The 16,930-nt window shown below is 32.2% G+C and overlaps 1 protein-coding gene across 5 annotated transcripts in view; it reads right to left on the bottom strand.

Moving 5' to 3' along the window:
• The window catches only part of LOC124359827, a 124,876-nt gene that overhangs the window by 88,665 nt on the left and 19,281 nt on the right, over nt 1-16,930 (bottom strand). For 4 of the 5 annotated variants that reach the window (XM_046812888.1, XM_046812892.1, XM_046812891.1 and 1 more), the window contains exon 2: nt 8,457-8,598. In XM_046812888.1, coding sequence (XP_046668844.1) covers nt 8,457-8,588 — 132 coding nt within the window. In that variant the 5' untranslated portion in view covers nt 8,589-8,598. The remainder of the gene's footprint in view (nt 1-8,456; nt 8,599-16,930) is intronic. The other variant, XM_046812889.1, reaches the window with a different exon arrangement.

Genomic DNA, 16,930 nt, shown 5'->3' with positions numbered 1-16,930 from the left:
GGTTGTAGTATCTATGTAAAGCTGCTATCAAAGTTTCCGAAGGTTGATACCTTCAGTCACACTGTTTCCAAATAACTTGCGGTCGGAAACTTTTATTTCCAAGCAACTATTTGAACAACATATTCAGCCAGTCTTTTTAATGACTTTTCCAATCTTGCAAATAGCTCCTAATTGGAAAAGCCACCCAGTAGAATATCATCTAAGTAAGCCACTGTCTTTGGTAGACAATTGATAATCTTAGACTCTTGATAATGTCGTCTCTGACAGCTTAAAATATAGATGTGCGTTCACGAATCCAAAAGAAAGCTGCCTTCATCTCAAATGACTTCTACTTGTAATTAAAATTAAAAGTTATTTAAGAACAATTTTTAATAACTTAAAACCTACAGTCCTCTAATTATAAAAGACAGAAATCATTTAACTGTGCTTCCTGTTTTCTATCTTATTGTTACAGAAAATCTGTTCTAAAACAAGTCTCTATGTAAGTGGTTCACAATGGACAAAAAATTCTTGATTCTAGCTGTATGCAGCACTTTAGAACTAGTGACACTAGCATCTAAGTACACCATCCTTAAAGTGAAAAACAGAAAAGACATTTTGCTGTAAAATAATGGCACTAATTCAATTTCAATTGTTTCCAAACATTTTTGAATTCATAATAAACAACAATACTATTAAAAAAAGATGTTAAGGTTTGTATAGAACTTTGAAATATGAATTCATTTTCAAAACTATTAACAACGGATTATACAATTCCACAGTCCAAATTGTTAATGACTGGGTTCCAATTGTAATAAAAAAGGAACTAGAGCTCCACTGTGGTTACTTGATGATACAAACATGTGTACGTTCAACAACATTCATGTGTAAGGTAAAAATGTTTCACTTACACTGCATCTAATTCCCACTAACTTTTACAATCCACTTGTTCTAGAGAAAGCAAATAAGTTAAAACTCGAAGTACTTTGTGTCCATTGACTATGATCAAAATTGAATCTCTATCTGACATATTGTTTGCTTTAAAGTAATGTCAACTTCATAACAAAAGAGGCTTGCTCCATTTATATTTATCTTATTCATTTGACCTGTACTTGGTATCTTGTAAAGATTACTAAAAGAAAATAAGGAGATAAAAAAAGAAAACATACTTTAGCAGAGAACTAAGAAAGCACATATTTTAGAAAGATTCATTAGAATATTCAAAATTACACCATTAGAATATCAATATTGTTTTTGCTGCTAACATGTTTTGAGAGAATATTAATTACTATAGTTGAGATTAACTACATAAATTACTGATATAATATTTCATTTCAAACGCAAATGGTTGCTTTCTTAAAACTTCATTGGTGAGACTGGTTAACTGAATCCATCTAAATCAAGTTTATACACTATCTCTAAATCAATTGACTAGAAATTATAGTAGTTAACATGTTTACTATTACTTATGCAATGTTACTGTACTCTAATCAAAGATATGCACGGTCATTATCTTGAAACCCTTCAGATATTAAATAAAACCTTAAGACCAAACATTGTTGTATACAATCTAACAATAACTGGGATATCTGAGATATTACCACTCCTTACCCAAAACTTAAATCACTGTCATCTTGAGCCGAGATATAAAACCCTATTACATACTAAAGCTATTTAAAATTCCTTAAAATGTCACTTTTGGTTTGTGTTGTACTCAGGATACACATTTTGCAAAAGTGCAAATGGCCACTATCCATTAAAAATGTTGGCAGTTATCTTGTTCACAAGCCCTCATTGTATAGTACAAATAAACACACACACTACAGATGTAAAGTTTCTAATTATAGTGTTCATGATTAGAGGAAATGCAAAAAAATCTCTGGAACTTCCATCATGAATGTGACTGCAATAGACAGAGTCTATGAAATTTACCTTAAGAAGAATCTATATCAATAGGAAACTAAATATTGATAACTTTTATATCAACAATATCCAAAGTAGTTGAAAAGGGTTAACCAATTAATAAGCTATCTCACAACAACAAACTCTCAGTACCCACCACAGTTTCCTTTGAAAGAGGTCAACCACTACAGCTCTTACAAGCTTAGTTGAGCACATATTGGATCAGATAGATGAATATTACAATGCATTTAACACCAAGGACCACTCTCTAATACTAAATTTAATGAACACAAGAATAATAACCAACACTAAAAACTGGTTCTTAAGTTATCTCTAGTAGAAAGAATAAAATTGATTGAACAGAATAATAATAGCATTACCTACATAGCAAGATCACTAACAAGGTTTTATGGACCTGTCTTAAGTCTTATTCTCTTAACTTTACTTAAAATTAACTAATTGTCTTTATGAATAAGGTCATGTGTGAAAGACATCATTCTTAGTTATTAAAGTATTTTAAAAAACTAAATCTTATTTTTAAATAGTCCTTCCGGGTCAGTCCGATTCTTCCGACTACCTACTTCTGTAGGTGAATTTCATAACAGTTGAAATATTATTAGTTTATTCTAATATGATTAAAAAGGACTCATCTTGAAAACCGTTCGATATACAAAGAAATTGTTCCAACAAAATGTTAAAAAATGTTATATTATTCCAGGAAATGTTTTATTTCTTTTCTAGCTTCATAAATAACAGAGTTGTGAATATTTTGTAACGTTTGAACAGCCGCTATAATGAAACGAAATGGCGTACCAAGCTGGGCAATGGACTTAATCGAGATACTTATATGACCTATTATTATACCAAGTTTGGACTTGTTAAAGCATTCCTATTACCAATTGTTGATGATAAAAACGTTGTTATGAGATTTACATGTAATCAATATCTAAAATAGTTCAGTAATGTTATAAACAATCAAGAACACATTTTGTTTTCTTCTAGGCTCATAAATAATGGAGTTGTAAGTTTTAAAAAGTTTAAACAGCCACAATATTGAAATAAGACGGTGTACCCATCTTATTTCTATAAATAAGAACCCAGCGGGTGTACCCAGCCCCGTTAATACACTTAGAATTCTTGCTAGTCCAATAATCTGCAAATATTAAGAGAAACACAACTTCGGCCAACAAAAACAATACACAGAAGGTTGCACCAAATTTATTCTTATATCTTCTTAGCAGAAAAACTGTCTACAACCTGACAAAAGACATTCTTGCACTAACCACTTGAAGATCAACCACTGGTAACAAACAATTGACTTCCGAGATGAATGGTTTAGTTGTTCTAGCTATATTTGGTACAGGATTATACTTTGGAAGAAATTCAAACTCGTAAGCGGCTTGGAACTAGACAAAAATACACGAATAACATAATCATCTTCAGACAAATGCATTACAATGGATTCTGCACTTGGTGCCTCAATTATCTTACAGATAACAAGCCCCGTTATTGTTTGATGTAGTGTTTATAGCACACACATGTTCAGCCAGGTATCCACCTAACGTAATCTGTTGGATACTATTTTGAACTATATAATGATAATCATCGAACTGTACAGTAACGATTAGAAGCTCTTTTAAATAAGTAGTTTTATCATTACATTTGTAGCTGCTGCTCCAGATCTCGCTTCTTTCTTAGAGTGGGTATTATTTTGTATTGTATTCACGTTTTAACAAATTCTTAGAGCATTAGTGATATTTCTTACAGCTTAAAACTTTTGACATTTAGAGGCACACTTAAATTAGCTTTCATTATCTGGCATAAACAACTTCTTCTTTCCAACTGGTTTTCTTCTTTGGAAAAATTTGTATTTTATTTTTTCACTGTATTTACTTTTTACCCGCCTTAAGTTTCCTTTTTTGCTCCATATATATATATATTTTTTTCTTGCACGTTTTTGGTTTTTGGTATGAAGAAAAAGTATTATTTGTATTACTGTTTAGTGCATCAAATAGATGTTATTGTGCAACGAATTGTACATTTGTACACAATTTCCTGAAAAGATAAACGTATGGTGTGGTATCTTCGGCAATAGTATGATCGACAACAATGTAACTTGTGAGCTTTTGAATATGCTTGAAGAAGTCATTGTTTCTAAAATAATTGAAGCTACTGAAGACTCAGAGGAAGATTTTGACTCTTGGTTCTAACCATATGCAACCCTGTCACATTATGTAAGAGGTGTACTCGCGTCTTTGGATTAAGAATTCCCTCATCGCTCGATTGGAGGTGCGTACATCATCTTGGTTTGCCAGCAATGGATATGGACCTGTCCAATGGCCAATGAGATCATCTGACCTTCTTTTTGTGGTGTCATCTGAAGACAGTAGTATACACAACCCCACCGTGCAATATAGAATAATTGGCCAAGGCACACAAATTACACCTGGCATTTTGTGAAATGTTCAAGAGGAATTTGAAAGTAAACTGTTTTACTGGAGGAAAGAAACAGGGCCTAGTATATGCAATACTTGTGAGTTTAATTTTAGTTTATTTTGAAAGTGTTGTGGTTTCATTAACCGTTTACTGTTTTATTAACTTCTTTAAACCAGAGTAAAATGCAAAATGTTTATTTTGATGGGATATATTTTACTACGAATTGCCTGAACTTCATGAGGCGAAAATTAAATTTTAGTTTTTCTTTAATTTCTAATAATGTTTACTTATTTCTTGTTATTGTATTTTACACGTAATTTTCGTTTGTGATGAATTGTTTAACGCTAATGACAATCACCACGAATTGGCAATAAATTATTTGGATCAATAGTATCCTTCAGTACAAATGAAAATATACATTCAATTTTCTAGCTGCTACGAAGCATTGAATGTAAGCTGTGAAATGCTTCTTGAGCATTGTGAAATTCTCAATCAATAGTTGTTGACTCCTAATTTATTGATTTGGCCCATTTTATTTTTGTGGAACTAAAAGTGTTCCTCTTCAGATATTTTTCAGTTCCTTTTTTTTTTGTAAAAGACTTGTTTTTCTTCAAACATATTTCATCAGTAGGGTGGATGGGAAGGTATGAATGAAGCTTGTTTTCCGTCATTTTGACTACGTCCTACCTTGGGAACTACAGGGTTTGTCCGGAAAGTAATAGGACTGATTTTCTTTCGCCGAGACTGTACTTTGGAGCGTGCGCGCAACGACTGGATTCGGTAGAGGGCGTTCCTAGCTAACGAACAAGCGGCTGGTCAGTTGTCTCCGAGCACCTGAAGAGTCAGAACAGGCATTTTCACGTGACGTGTTTCTGTGAGTGGTGCAAGCTGAAAATGCAGCGTTCGTTAGAGAAGAGGTACACGATTAGATTCAGTATGAAACTCGGTAAATCTGCGACAGACACATTTGATATAATCAAGCAGGCTTACCCAGATGTTGCTTTAGCAAAGAAGTGGTGTGTTTCGGTCGCACCAGGCCTTTTTGGAGGGCCGGGAAGAGGTCGCTGATGAAGACCGTGCTGGAAGACCTTCGACAAACACCGACAATGTGACTCGTGTGCGCAAAGTTTTGAACTCAGACCGTCGACTAAGTATTCGTTTAATTGCCCAGATGTTACATTTACCGAAATCTGTCGTTCATGAAATCGTGACGGAGCATTTGAACATGCGCGAAGTGTGTGCGAAGATGGTCCCAAAAGTGCTCACTGGCGACCAGAAATTGCGGCTCACACCGCCTTTCTTGTGAACAGCTACCTGACCAAGGCCAGCATCCCAACTCAACCACAGCCGCCCTACAGCCCAGATGTGGCCCCCCCAGACTTTTTTTGTTTTCTTGCCTGAAAAGGGAAGCATTTTGAGACGACAGAGGAGATCCAAGCAGCTTGTACCGCGGCTCTCAAGGCTATTCCGGAGAATGGCTTCTGTGACACCTTCAATGCTTGGAAATCGCGCTGGCAGCGCTGCATCGACGCAGAAGGAGCCTATCTTGAAAGTTTTTAAAGAATTGTAACGATTTGCTCAATACATTTTTTTTAATTGACTCAGTCCTATTACTTTCCGGACAAACCCTGTATACTTATAAACAAATTTCAAATATGTGCTTCTCAACCTGAAAAACCTCCAATTGCAGATTTTCATTCAAATCCTCATAAACGTAACCGGAGGACGAAGGATAACTTTTTTTGGCCACACTATCTAGAGATGACCACTAACTTTAAGGCGATCCTGTATGTGTTCTGTGAAGATATCACAAGAACATTATAACACAACATGTGCTTTACACACAGATATTATGTAATCATACCTTTTATCAGCCACAACTAAAGGAACATTGAATAAAAAGGATGATAAAAGTTTGCATATGTCTGTTACGAACTATACAAATGGCATTGGCTGTGGTAAACAAGAGGTTTTAAAACAATGTTGCAGAGTTTAACTGCTGCTTCCCAAAAGCTGTGTTGAAACAGCATAAAGAGTTAAAAGTCAAGAAAACACTACTAGTACTAACTATTAGAATTATTTTGTTACTTGATCAGTTTTATTACATGAATTAAAGAAATCTTTTTCAATACTACGAAGGTTTAATACATGTTTGAGCAGCTCTGTGAGTGAACATCGCTTGAAACATCCACTCTCAGGATTAAGAAGTTTATGTACCTACATTTCAAAATGTAACTATAAACTTACCAGTAAAACTACAATAATGGGAGTTGCATTAAAATGTAGTTTGTTTATTTCTGAATTTAGATGTATAAAGCAAATTATTTACGAACAGTAACTTGCTTTTCAACCCAAGCGTAACATAGATCTTAATCCAGGGCAGTTTTGTCTCTGCAGAATGGCAGGTTTACACGTTCAAAAGATCAGTTACCGGCTATGATAAATTAACAAATCCTGCTCAGTTAAATTAGTGTTAAAAATTATATGTTTTAATTAATGGTCTATAAAATTACATGATCAAGATAATTACTTTAAGAGTTCCATGACAATGATTTGATTGACTGATTGAATGCCAAATTTTTCAAATCACCCAGACAAGAATAAAAGTTAAGATGTTAATTTAATAACAAATTTTTCCATATAATTCTAAATTTCCAAGTTAAACATCGATCATAATTTTCCAAATTCTCAATTTTCAATGTTACAGTTTGGTTGAAAAACAACTAAAATAGGTACTTTTTTGTTGTTATCAACATAAAAACTTGAAGTTATTATTTATAAATAATTTGCTAATCTAAATGCAGAAATGAACAAGTTACATTTTAATGTAATTAGCATTTTCTAGCTAATTGGTTAGTTTGTGGTTAACCTTTAAACTGGGGTATTTCTAATTATTAATTTGAAAGTTAAGTAAGTTTAATGTCTGTCATTAAATTTATGTGCTAAAATTATTTTATTGATACACTACATGTTGCAAATGAATAGACTACATTTTATTTTTAATTACAAGAGATAAAAGCAGTATTGAATATCTTTTGATCATCTAGAACCAAATAAACATTAGTTATATAGCAGTTATTAAATTTCCCATTTTAAAATATTATATCAAAGTATGTAAAATGTATGCATTAGTAATAGAAAAATTGGACCAATATTTGCCTATCAACCTTGAACTATAATATGAAGTATGCTAACACATTGGTTACAATCTAGAACAAATATTTAATTAACTTTAAACATATAATTTTTTAATCTTTCACATGATTAGACTAAAATAAATCTAGAAAATACTCAACACTTACAGTACTATATTACTTGACAATAAATAAATTTGCCTTAGTTATTATATCATACTCTTATTTTTTGTCTTCTATATACACAACATGTAGCCTATATAATTTCTGAGGGCTATACACAGATTTACAAACAAATTAACAACACTTACACACATAATAATGGTTTTGCCAGATTAATACTACTTTTTTTGTTTTTATAGATCTGTTTACATTTATTAAAATTTTAAAATGTAATTGAATTTTAATTTTTCTTTGTTATACATTACAACAATAGAGCACCATGTTTCAAGAACTGAAGTATATACTCTTCTTCAGGTGTAAAAAAGATAAGGTTAAGCGTACTAAAAAGTGAAAAACTAATCAATCTAAGGCAATGAACTTGTCAAAGTCAAAGTTACAGCTGAAAATCCAGAGCTTTCACATTCTCTGGTGTGTTGTGCAGTGATATGTTTGGTGCTTTCGTGATCGTTCTGGACTTTCAAGTATAAACTTAATTTTTTTTATGTAGAACTTGTTTTGTTGATAAGTTTAACTTGAGCAATTAAGCACAGTACATTCATGAATTTTCATTTTTTTTTAAGCTAATGTCTTTCTTTTTCATACCTGAGAAAGAGAATAGATTACATACAGTCCTCTAACACATTTGTTCTACTTTTGTAACATATAATAATGACGAAGATTATCTTTCCAAATCATGCATCATCAATACTTAACTTTAAAAAAATAGCTTACATTATTAAAACTTACACTATAAGTTTAATGGAGTTTATCTTTCCTTTAACAATAAAATTAAACATATTACCTTACCAAACCTACTTATCAGCTTGACGATGCAAAACTTACAAGCTGTTTCCTAGAGCGCTTGGACGTCACTAATGAATTACCACTATCGGAGCTTTCTGAAGAACTTGCTGGATTTAGTGGTCTTTTTCGTCTTTGTCCAGTATTATTTTGAATATCCGATTCATCACTCATAGCTCACCTACTGAAAAATATTTTGTGTAAACTATGGAATCTTCCAAAAATGAGTACATTGTTTTCAAAGAATACAAGGAATGGAACTGTCAAATTTCATTGAAATATTTATACTGTCATCTAAAGTAGGTACAAGAACGAATAATATTATTTTATTACAGTATGTACAAAAAGTATGGAATCCTTACAATTAAATTTAAATTAAAACATGTAAGTGTTCATACTGACGATAAAAGAGTGCAAATTAATAGAAATGTGTTTAAATTAAATCCCCAAACATCAACATAAAACATATTTTTAAATCTTTATGCCAACCTTTAACTGTTGCAAGGGAACATGCTATGAGGGCTTGGTGAAAATCTTAGAAATAAGTGCATGATTAGTATATGCATGTAACTTGTTTTGTTCAGATGGAAATGACAATCATGGTGATATAAAATTGTTCATGATAAAAGCAGCAGCCATGTTAAGTTTCTAGACGTTTAATATTCAATAAACTATATCCTTCTGCCTTTTCGTTTCCAAAAAAAAATAAGTATCAATTTAAGAAAATAACAGATGAAAATATCTGTTAGAGAAGGGGTGTCCCTTAAAAAGTATTTTTTTCCATCAGTCACTTTTATATATTTATAAGAATATTTCTAAAGAAATCTCAACTGAAACAGTCATTTAACCCTCAGACTTTGCTGTGTTCTCTATAACATAAAATTGTCTGTAATATGTAGTCTATATGCAACAATGTTTCTGAAGGAACTGTGACACTATTAATTAACTCTTATACTGACACACAATGAATTACATTAATATGTTAACTTTAATTTTCCTATCTCAAATGTTTATAGCAGTTAAAATTGACAATTCTCTTTAACTAATGAAGTTTGAAATGATGAATGCGTGAAAATAAATAAGTACTGACTTGAGATTAGTCTGAAGAGTGTATATAACTTTGATGACCAACCACATAAACAAAACAACGCATTAAATTTATTAGTAGTAATCAGTATTAAATTTAAGTACTTTATATTTAGACTGCTATAAATTGATTGTGTTATAAATAGAAACTTGTAATAAATCTCTAAATTAATAATTTTAAATTCTATGCATAAATATAGTTTCTTATGTATAATGTATGCTTTATATAAATTATAACCCATTAGTATAAACAATTATTTGTATTTTTACCAATTCAGTAGCATTAACATTGAAACACTAAAATCTTAGTTTCTGAAATGAAAAATTTGTGAATTAATTAGAGATAAGTTCCTATTTATGACACAGTTTTGAACTATAGCTCCATATTTAAAGCTGAACGTAACAACGACAGCTAACTAGGGTTCCCTCTTAAGCAACAAGTTGAGCTGCTGCTCTTCATTTAATCTTTACTGCCAAAAGCGAAAATGCGCTTCATGTATCACCTCAAAAGTATGGCAGATCTAATGTGGCTTGACTCGCTGGTATACTAAGGGCTAAGGAGATGTGTACCATAAACTGGAACTTATAAGTCACACATTGATACACAGAATTGAAGTGTTATAATTGTCAAACATAATAATATAATGACTAAGCAGTTTCCATACTTTTGGTACACTCCAATAGTAATTAATAATTTATAGATATTTCTGATAAAAGTACTAAATCAATAGAATATCAACCATTTAAAATTAAACAATACTACAATAACTTACACTACAGGACATTTTAAGACTAAACACGCAGTACTGACGATGTACAACTGAGCTAAGCCATCATTAAAAAAACTGGTCTAGCTCATTCTTTAAGTTTTCATTTGCATTAGAGACAATGTTATTGATGCTGGATGTGTCTATCTGCATTCACACCACATTATTATAAGGAATTTGATGATTAAACACACCTTATAATCATGTAAAAATATAATTTTCCAATAACTACTTATAATTGAATTTAACCAATTAATGCCATTTATTTGAAAGTTAACAACTTTTACACTTCATATTTTGGAGCAATGCTCATGTATGATATGCAGAACAGTTCAATGTCCAGTACAGTAGACTCTTAGAAGTGAAAACACCTGCTTATTTGAAGGCCATCAATAAAAGTCTTTAAAATGTACCAAATTTTATTACACTGAACACTATTCAAAATTAATTTTACAGTACTTGTGTACTAAATTTAAATGAAAGGCAGTAAAACATTTTCTTTAACATTCTTTTTAAGTATGTAATAATTGGTTTTTATCAGTGCTGTACCACACTAGAAGCAAATATAACCTTAACTTACGATGCGGTAGATCTTATTCCTTTGGAGAAAAAACAACTTTTGATTTTCTTTTGTTTCTTGGCTTCAAAAGACACTTTTAATATTTTCTCTTGAAGCCTCTTTAAAACAAGAATATCACTAGCAAATACGTCATTTTATTCTGCCCACTCCACAGAAGTTGCTAAGGCATTCATTACAGCATTGGGTAAAACCCGATAAAATAAACCACTCTCATCTGCATTACCATAATAGACTTGATCAGGTGTTAGATCTAGTTCCTCAAAAATTTGCTTAAACTTTTCCTTGAATGGTTCAAATGCATCAATATCGTATGATAGTTTTTCGCCCATCGTATTTAACAACCGAATTCCATAACGCTTTTTAGATTTTTTTTAACCATCCATCAATTGCTTTAAAACAGTTTTTCTCCAATATTTTATTATAGAATAATTTTGACTTTTCTTTAAAAATCTCCCCTGAAATTGGTGTATGCCTGTTTCGTTCCTGAAGAAACCAAGTATATAGGCTATCCTCAACCTGAGGAAGGTAGGTCTTTTTCAATGTTTTCCTGGCTCTTTTCACATTGTAACGGCTTTTGAAAAATGTTATATTTTCATTGTTCTTTTGTGTGTCATGTATCATAGCGCGACCGATACCATATTCATTTGCGAGGTTAGCAAGCTTATCACCACTATCAAAAGTCTCTTTAAAACCCTGTTCTTCTGTAGCAGAGTTAAGGTTTTATGTTTTCGTTTACATTGAGACAGTTTCCACTTAGTGCCTTGAAGTATAAATTAAGCACTACAATACTAAGCGCAGTAGCAATAATACGATAACACTAGCACTGTTAACATGAACAGCGGGTAAAACTGACACACAAGACAACTGAGCGATCGTAGTTTGTTTGTTAACACAATTTTCAGCTACATGTATCAACTTGAATCCCCCACTCCACGCCTGTCCAAATAAGCCGGATTACTGGAGTGCCGAACTGGCTCAGTGCCGGATTGTAGAGGGTCTACTGTAGAGTGATTATGTTTAGCTTTTGGTCAAAGATCAGATCAGAAACATGGAAAAGAAGTTCTTTGAATAAAAAAACTTTTTCTAAAACAGAAATTATAAACAAAACAACATTTGAGTATAATTTTGTTATAACCAACAACGAAAGTTATTTGCAAGTCTCATTTTCCATTGCATTGCCATACTATGAAAACATAGACAAAGTGATTAAATTAGGCTAGGCAACATGTGAAATCTAATATGTCATAGTAAAAAAGTATAATTCATACAACCTAAATAACATAATTTATATAAATACAGTAGGTGTATAAACAAGGGTTATCTAAACAATTATATAGCAAATGAATTCACACAAATAAAAACTTAAAATTGATAATGACATAAATCAAAAACTGTATTCTTTTTAAAATTAATTAATTTTACTTCCCTTCATTAAATTATCTGGGACCTGATTTCCTGATCTCAGACCCTTTAAATTTTGAGGTAGAAGAGTAACTTTTACTTGTTACCTAAAAAAGTATTTCTTTCATTTCTGGAAACCTGACAATCTTTAATGTTCATTATCTAACTAAAATTAAGAAGCCAATGCAAAATAAAATTATAGTACATTATTAATTTTTAGGTATGTTTATTTATTATAAGAAACAATTTTTGTAGCAAACAATTTAACAAGACTGTTGACATATTTTGAACTGAAGTATGAATAAAAAATAATTTGTTTTTTGTTTCACATGTTTTCAGAAAGAATAAGAATGTATTTATAAAAAAATAGATTTAGATAAAATTAATCATGAATTGAACAAATATTCTAAGACAAAATGATTAATTTTTCAACTAATTTGCAAAAGAAAAGTTATGTGGCCTACCAAATCTCTCTTTGTTTACTGCTTAGTAATAGCACTATTTCAGTAAAAACTGGTAGGAAAGGTTATTTTCACATAACTTGAAACAAATATGAGCTAAATTTGTAAGTAAATCTTTATCAGTACTATCACAATTTCATAACCTGCCATATTTTTATTTATTTTATCCTCAAGATTTAACCTCTAAATGGCTTATTAAAAATTTTAAAAAATGATCAAAAAGTGGCTATTTTTTACATATTTTAATTGATTGGTCAATTGTAAATACAAATAAATTATTTTAAAGCTAACAATTAGCAAATAAACACCTTTCTGTCTGTTTTTTGTACACTACTTTTTTATACATTATTTAGACACATTCATTCATATTCGTTTGTGAACATCGGTTTTAATAGTATTTTATGGTATGGGAAACAAGGAGCTGCACAAACATAACTTTTACACGATTGTCGGCTCATGTTATGTATCGAGCACACCAATATTTCAATGTAAACCAATCAGCATAGAGCACACCATCTAGAAGCAGTACTAAGTAACGTACTATTATTTATTTTAAAATTTTCCCAATAGTCAAATTGCCACTTGTGAGATAAAAAAAAAAACGGGTAATTGTTGCACGACAGATTAACTTATTGGTGGCCCTTTTTTAGTCATAACTCAGCAATGAACTAATTCAGCAAAAGCCATTAAGGGATTAATATTATACTAAGCATAAAAAAATACTATAATAGGAGAGATACAACAATGTATATGGATTGGCATACGAGTAGCTTGCTTTGACACAGTAACTGGACTGAATGTGTCTCACATATTAACTGGTAAACAGTAAGAGATTAGATGGCAAAACCATCTTGGTATTACCAGGACTTCCTAAAGTGCTTTGCTCAGACAAAACAAAACCCGATAAATGATATGTTAATCATGGTTGTTGAAGTTTGTTGATTCTTGCAATAACTTGTTTTATGATTTTGTGTAATAAATTCTCAAAATAACTAGGGAGTGAATGTTTTATTTGCCTTACAATAACTTTACATGTAATTTAAACTGTGGGGATATTATAAAAATTCCAAACTTTAATTGGCCACCAAATTTGACAGAGTAACAGAGACCTTAGATTGCACAATTTTTCTTCTTTTTACAATACGTTTAATATGAGGTGTAACTTGCTAGGGGTTCCTATTTTAAAATTTTGACTTATCCCCAATTTAGACATCCCATTTTTGGAGTTGTAAAAAATGTGTATACTTTAAAAAATTTGCTTAGTTGGTCATAGAAACATCTCTCATAGTAACTCACTCCATCTCTATTCATAAGAAAGTTGATAGGAGGGGAGGGGACTTTTAAGACACCAGTATTGATACTTATTTTAAATATGAAGGCAATTAGATAGCTATTAGGGCTGGAGGATGTTTATCGAGCAATAGAAACATTTCATTTCATAAGATTTATTTAGTGATAAGACAATTTAAAACTGTAGTAAAATAAAATCAATAGGTAGCAGCACAAGTAAAAAAAATCATTATTGGACAACAAAGGAACTACAAAGCATATTCAGAAGTTAAATAGTTTAGAAAATAACTAGTAAAACAATGTTTTAAAGCCAATTTTATTTTTAATGAAAGAAACACTGTTTCGACCAATGTTAAAGGTATACCATAGAAACTTCCCACCAATAACGCTATCCACAACTCCAACGCATTTTATACGTTATCGCTGGATACCAAAGCACTTGCTTATCTAGTTCACTCTTCATATCCAGGAACAAGTGGTAGTCAAGTCCGGTCTGCACGTTGGATGATTGAACTGATCCCAAAAAAAACTGTCAAATAACCATTTGAGTGTCATAAGCAGTTCGGGGTGAGCATTGTCAAGAACCAATACAGTTTATTTACTGAGAATTCCCCTCAGTTAGTTTTGAATTACACATTGTAGTTTTCTTAGTCTCACAACATATTATTAATATATCTAGTCTAGTCTTCCAAAGTTAGTCTGTAGGTAGTTGTATCTGTATATGTTAATTGTAAGACAAGACAAGAGACAAGACAATTCTTTATTTTCACATTCATCAAGAAGGAAATGGCGTCAAATACATATTATCTTAAAAAAATTTTCCCAGGTTTGTTGTCATTAGCTGCCTAGGTCTTCACATTCTCTGCGAGTCGGCTCTCCAATTCAAGAATTCTTTTACTGAGTAAAAGGGTCTCTCTTGGAACCAGGAGTGCAGGCTTTTCTTCAACTTCCTTCCTTCCATTTTCTTCAGCTCATCAGGGAGATTATTGAAGAATTTTGCCCCAGCATAGGTTGGTTTTGTTTCAGAGAGAGTTAACTTGTGGATCGGCAAAGTAAAGTTATTGGCATGCCTAGTATTGTAAGAGTGAATGTCTTGGTGCTGTTGGACATTATGAGTTGTAGCTATCACAATACATTCTACAATATAAAGGCTGACTACTGTTGATAACCTCCACTCTTTGAATACCCCTCTACAGCTCTCTCCACATCCCAAGCCGGCCATGATTCTTAGAGCCTTTTTTTGAAGAATGAGGATTCGTTGGAGATTTCTTTCAGTTGAACCACCCCAAACCGCTAAGCCATATCTCATATGGCTTTCAAACAGAGCATGATAGGCTGTTATTGTGGCTTTTGTCGTGCTTATAGCTTTCGTCCTTTTTATGGCATAGATTGCTGAGCTAAGTTTAAGGCATAAGTTATTAATATGATTTAGCCATGAGAGTTTGTCATCAACAATGATTCCAAGATAATTAGTTGAGCTGACAGATTGAAGATTTGGTAGATCTGAAATGTCATCCTTCTTGTTCCCAAATGAAATTTGTTTCGTCTTTGATTCATTGAAAACCAGGTCATTGTTTCTACAATAGTCCATAGCAATGTTAACAGCAATTTATGAATTTATTTCTAGATTTTCCACTGAGCTATTGGCAGTTAATAGCATAGAATCGTCAGCATACATGACTAAATTACTGTATGAATGTAAAACGTTAGGAAAATCATTAGTAAATAATATAAAAAGTACAGGCCCCAACACAGATCCTTGCGGTACACCACGGTCCATTGACAGTCCCTCAGATCTAGAAATTGTAGTAATTCTTTTTATGGTCTGAGTCACTTCTACAACCTGGCGTCTTCCTTCAAGGTATGCTGAGAACCATGAAAGTGCTGTTCCTTGGATTCCTAGATGAAAAAGTTTTCTTATAATCAAGTCATGGCTTAGACAATCAAATGCCTTACTCAAGTCAAGTTGCACTCCCACTACATTATTTCCAGCCTCGATATTGTCCACAATGTGCTCCAAAAGATCTACTATTGCAGTCATGGTGGATCGTCCCTTAATAAAACCATGCTGTTCCTCTGTCAAAAGGTTGTTCAGTTGAAGATGCTTGAAAAGTCTAGAGAGTACAATTTTCTCAATAATTTTGGATTCAGTTGGAATTAAAGATATTGGCCTAAAATTTTCTATGTGGTGTTTACTGGATTTTTTGTGAAGAGGGATAACTTTGGAAATTTTCATACTTGAGGGGAAAGTACCATGCAGAAGAGACAGTTGTGTGATATGAAAAATCGGTACCGCTACTTCATTTTTACAAAATTTTAGAATTTTTGAGGATATTTCATTTAAGCCAAAAGAGGATTTTGTTTTTAGTGAGTCTATTACTTTACTTATTTCTTCAATTGATGTGGGTTCCATAGAGGTCAGTGGCATTCCAACAGGTGGGTTCTGAACAAATTGCATTGTTGGGTTGATGCACAGGTTCTGTTTGAGAGTTTCATCAGCAATAGTTGAGAAATAGTTGTTAAAATGGTTGGCTATATCTATAGGGTCGTCAATTTTGTCTCCGTTTTTAACTATGAAGTGAAATCCAGAAATTGTGTCCTTGTGCTGATGATTTCTCTCGCTGTTTATGATCTCCCAAACAGCCTTATTTTTGTTAGCAGTGTTGTCAATATGAGCAGCACTAGCCTCTTGTCTTAAGGTCCTTAGTTTTAAGTCGTAAGCCTTCTTTAGCTGCGTAGAAGTTTGTTTGTCCTCTTGGCTGCCAGAAAGACAATATCTCTCATTTGCTTTAAGAAAATCTTTCTTTAAGCGGAGAGCTTCTTCGTCATAGCATGGTCGAGCTTTTGGTTTTGCCACAACTCTGAATTTCTTGATTGGACAAGTGAGATCTAAAAAGTATGTTATTGTCTTCAAATATTGTCTGTAGGCCT

The sequence above is a fragment of the Homalodisca vitripennis genome, chromosome 4 (genome assembly GCF_021130785.1).
Source record: "Homalodisca vitripennis isolate AUS2020 chromosome 4, UT_GWSS_2.1, whole genome shotgun sequence".
Lineage (NCBI taxonomy): Eukaryota > Metazoa > Arthropoda > Insecta > Hemiptera > Cicadellidae > Homalodisca > Homalodisca vitripennis.
The sequence above is the reverse complement of the archived record's forward strand: the minus strand, read 5'-3'. Positions and strand labels throughout refer to the sequence as shown.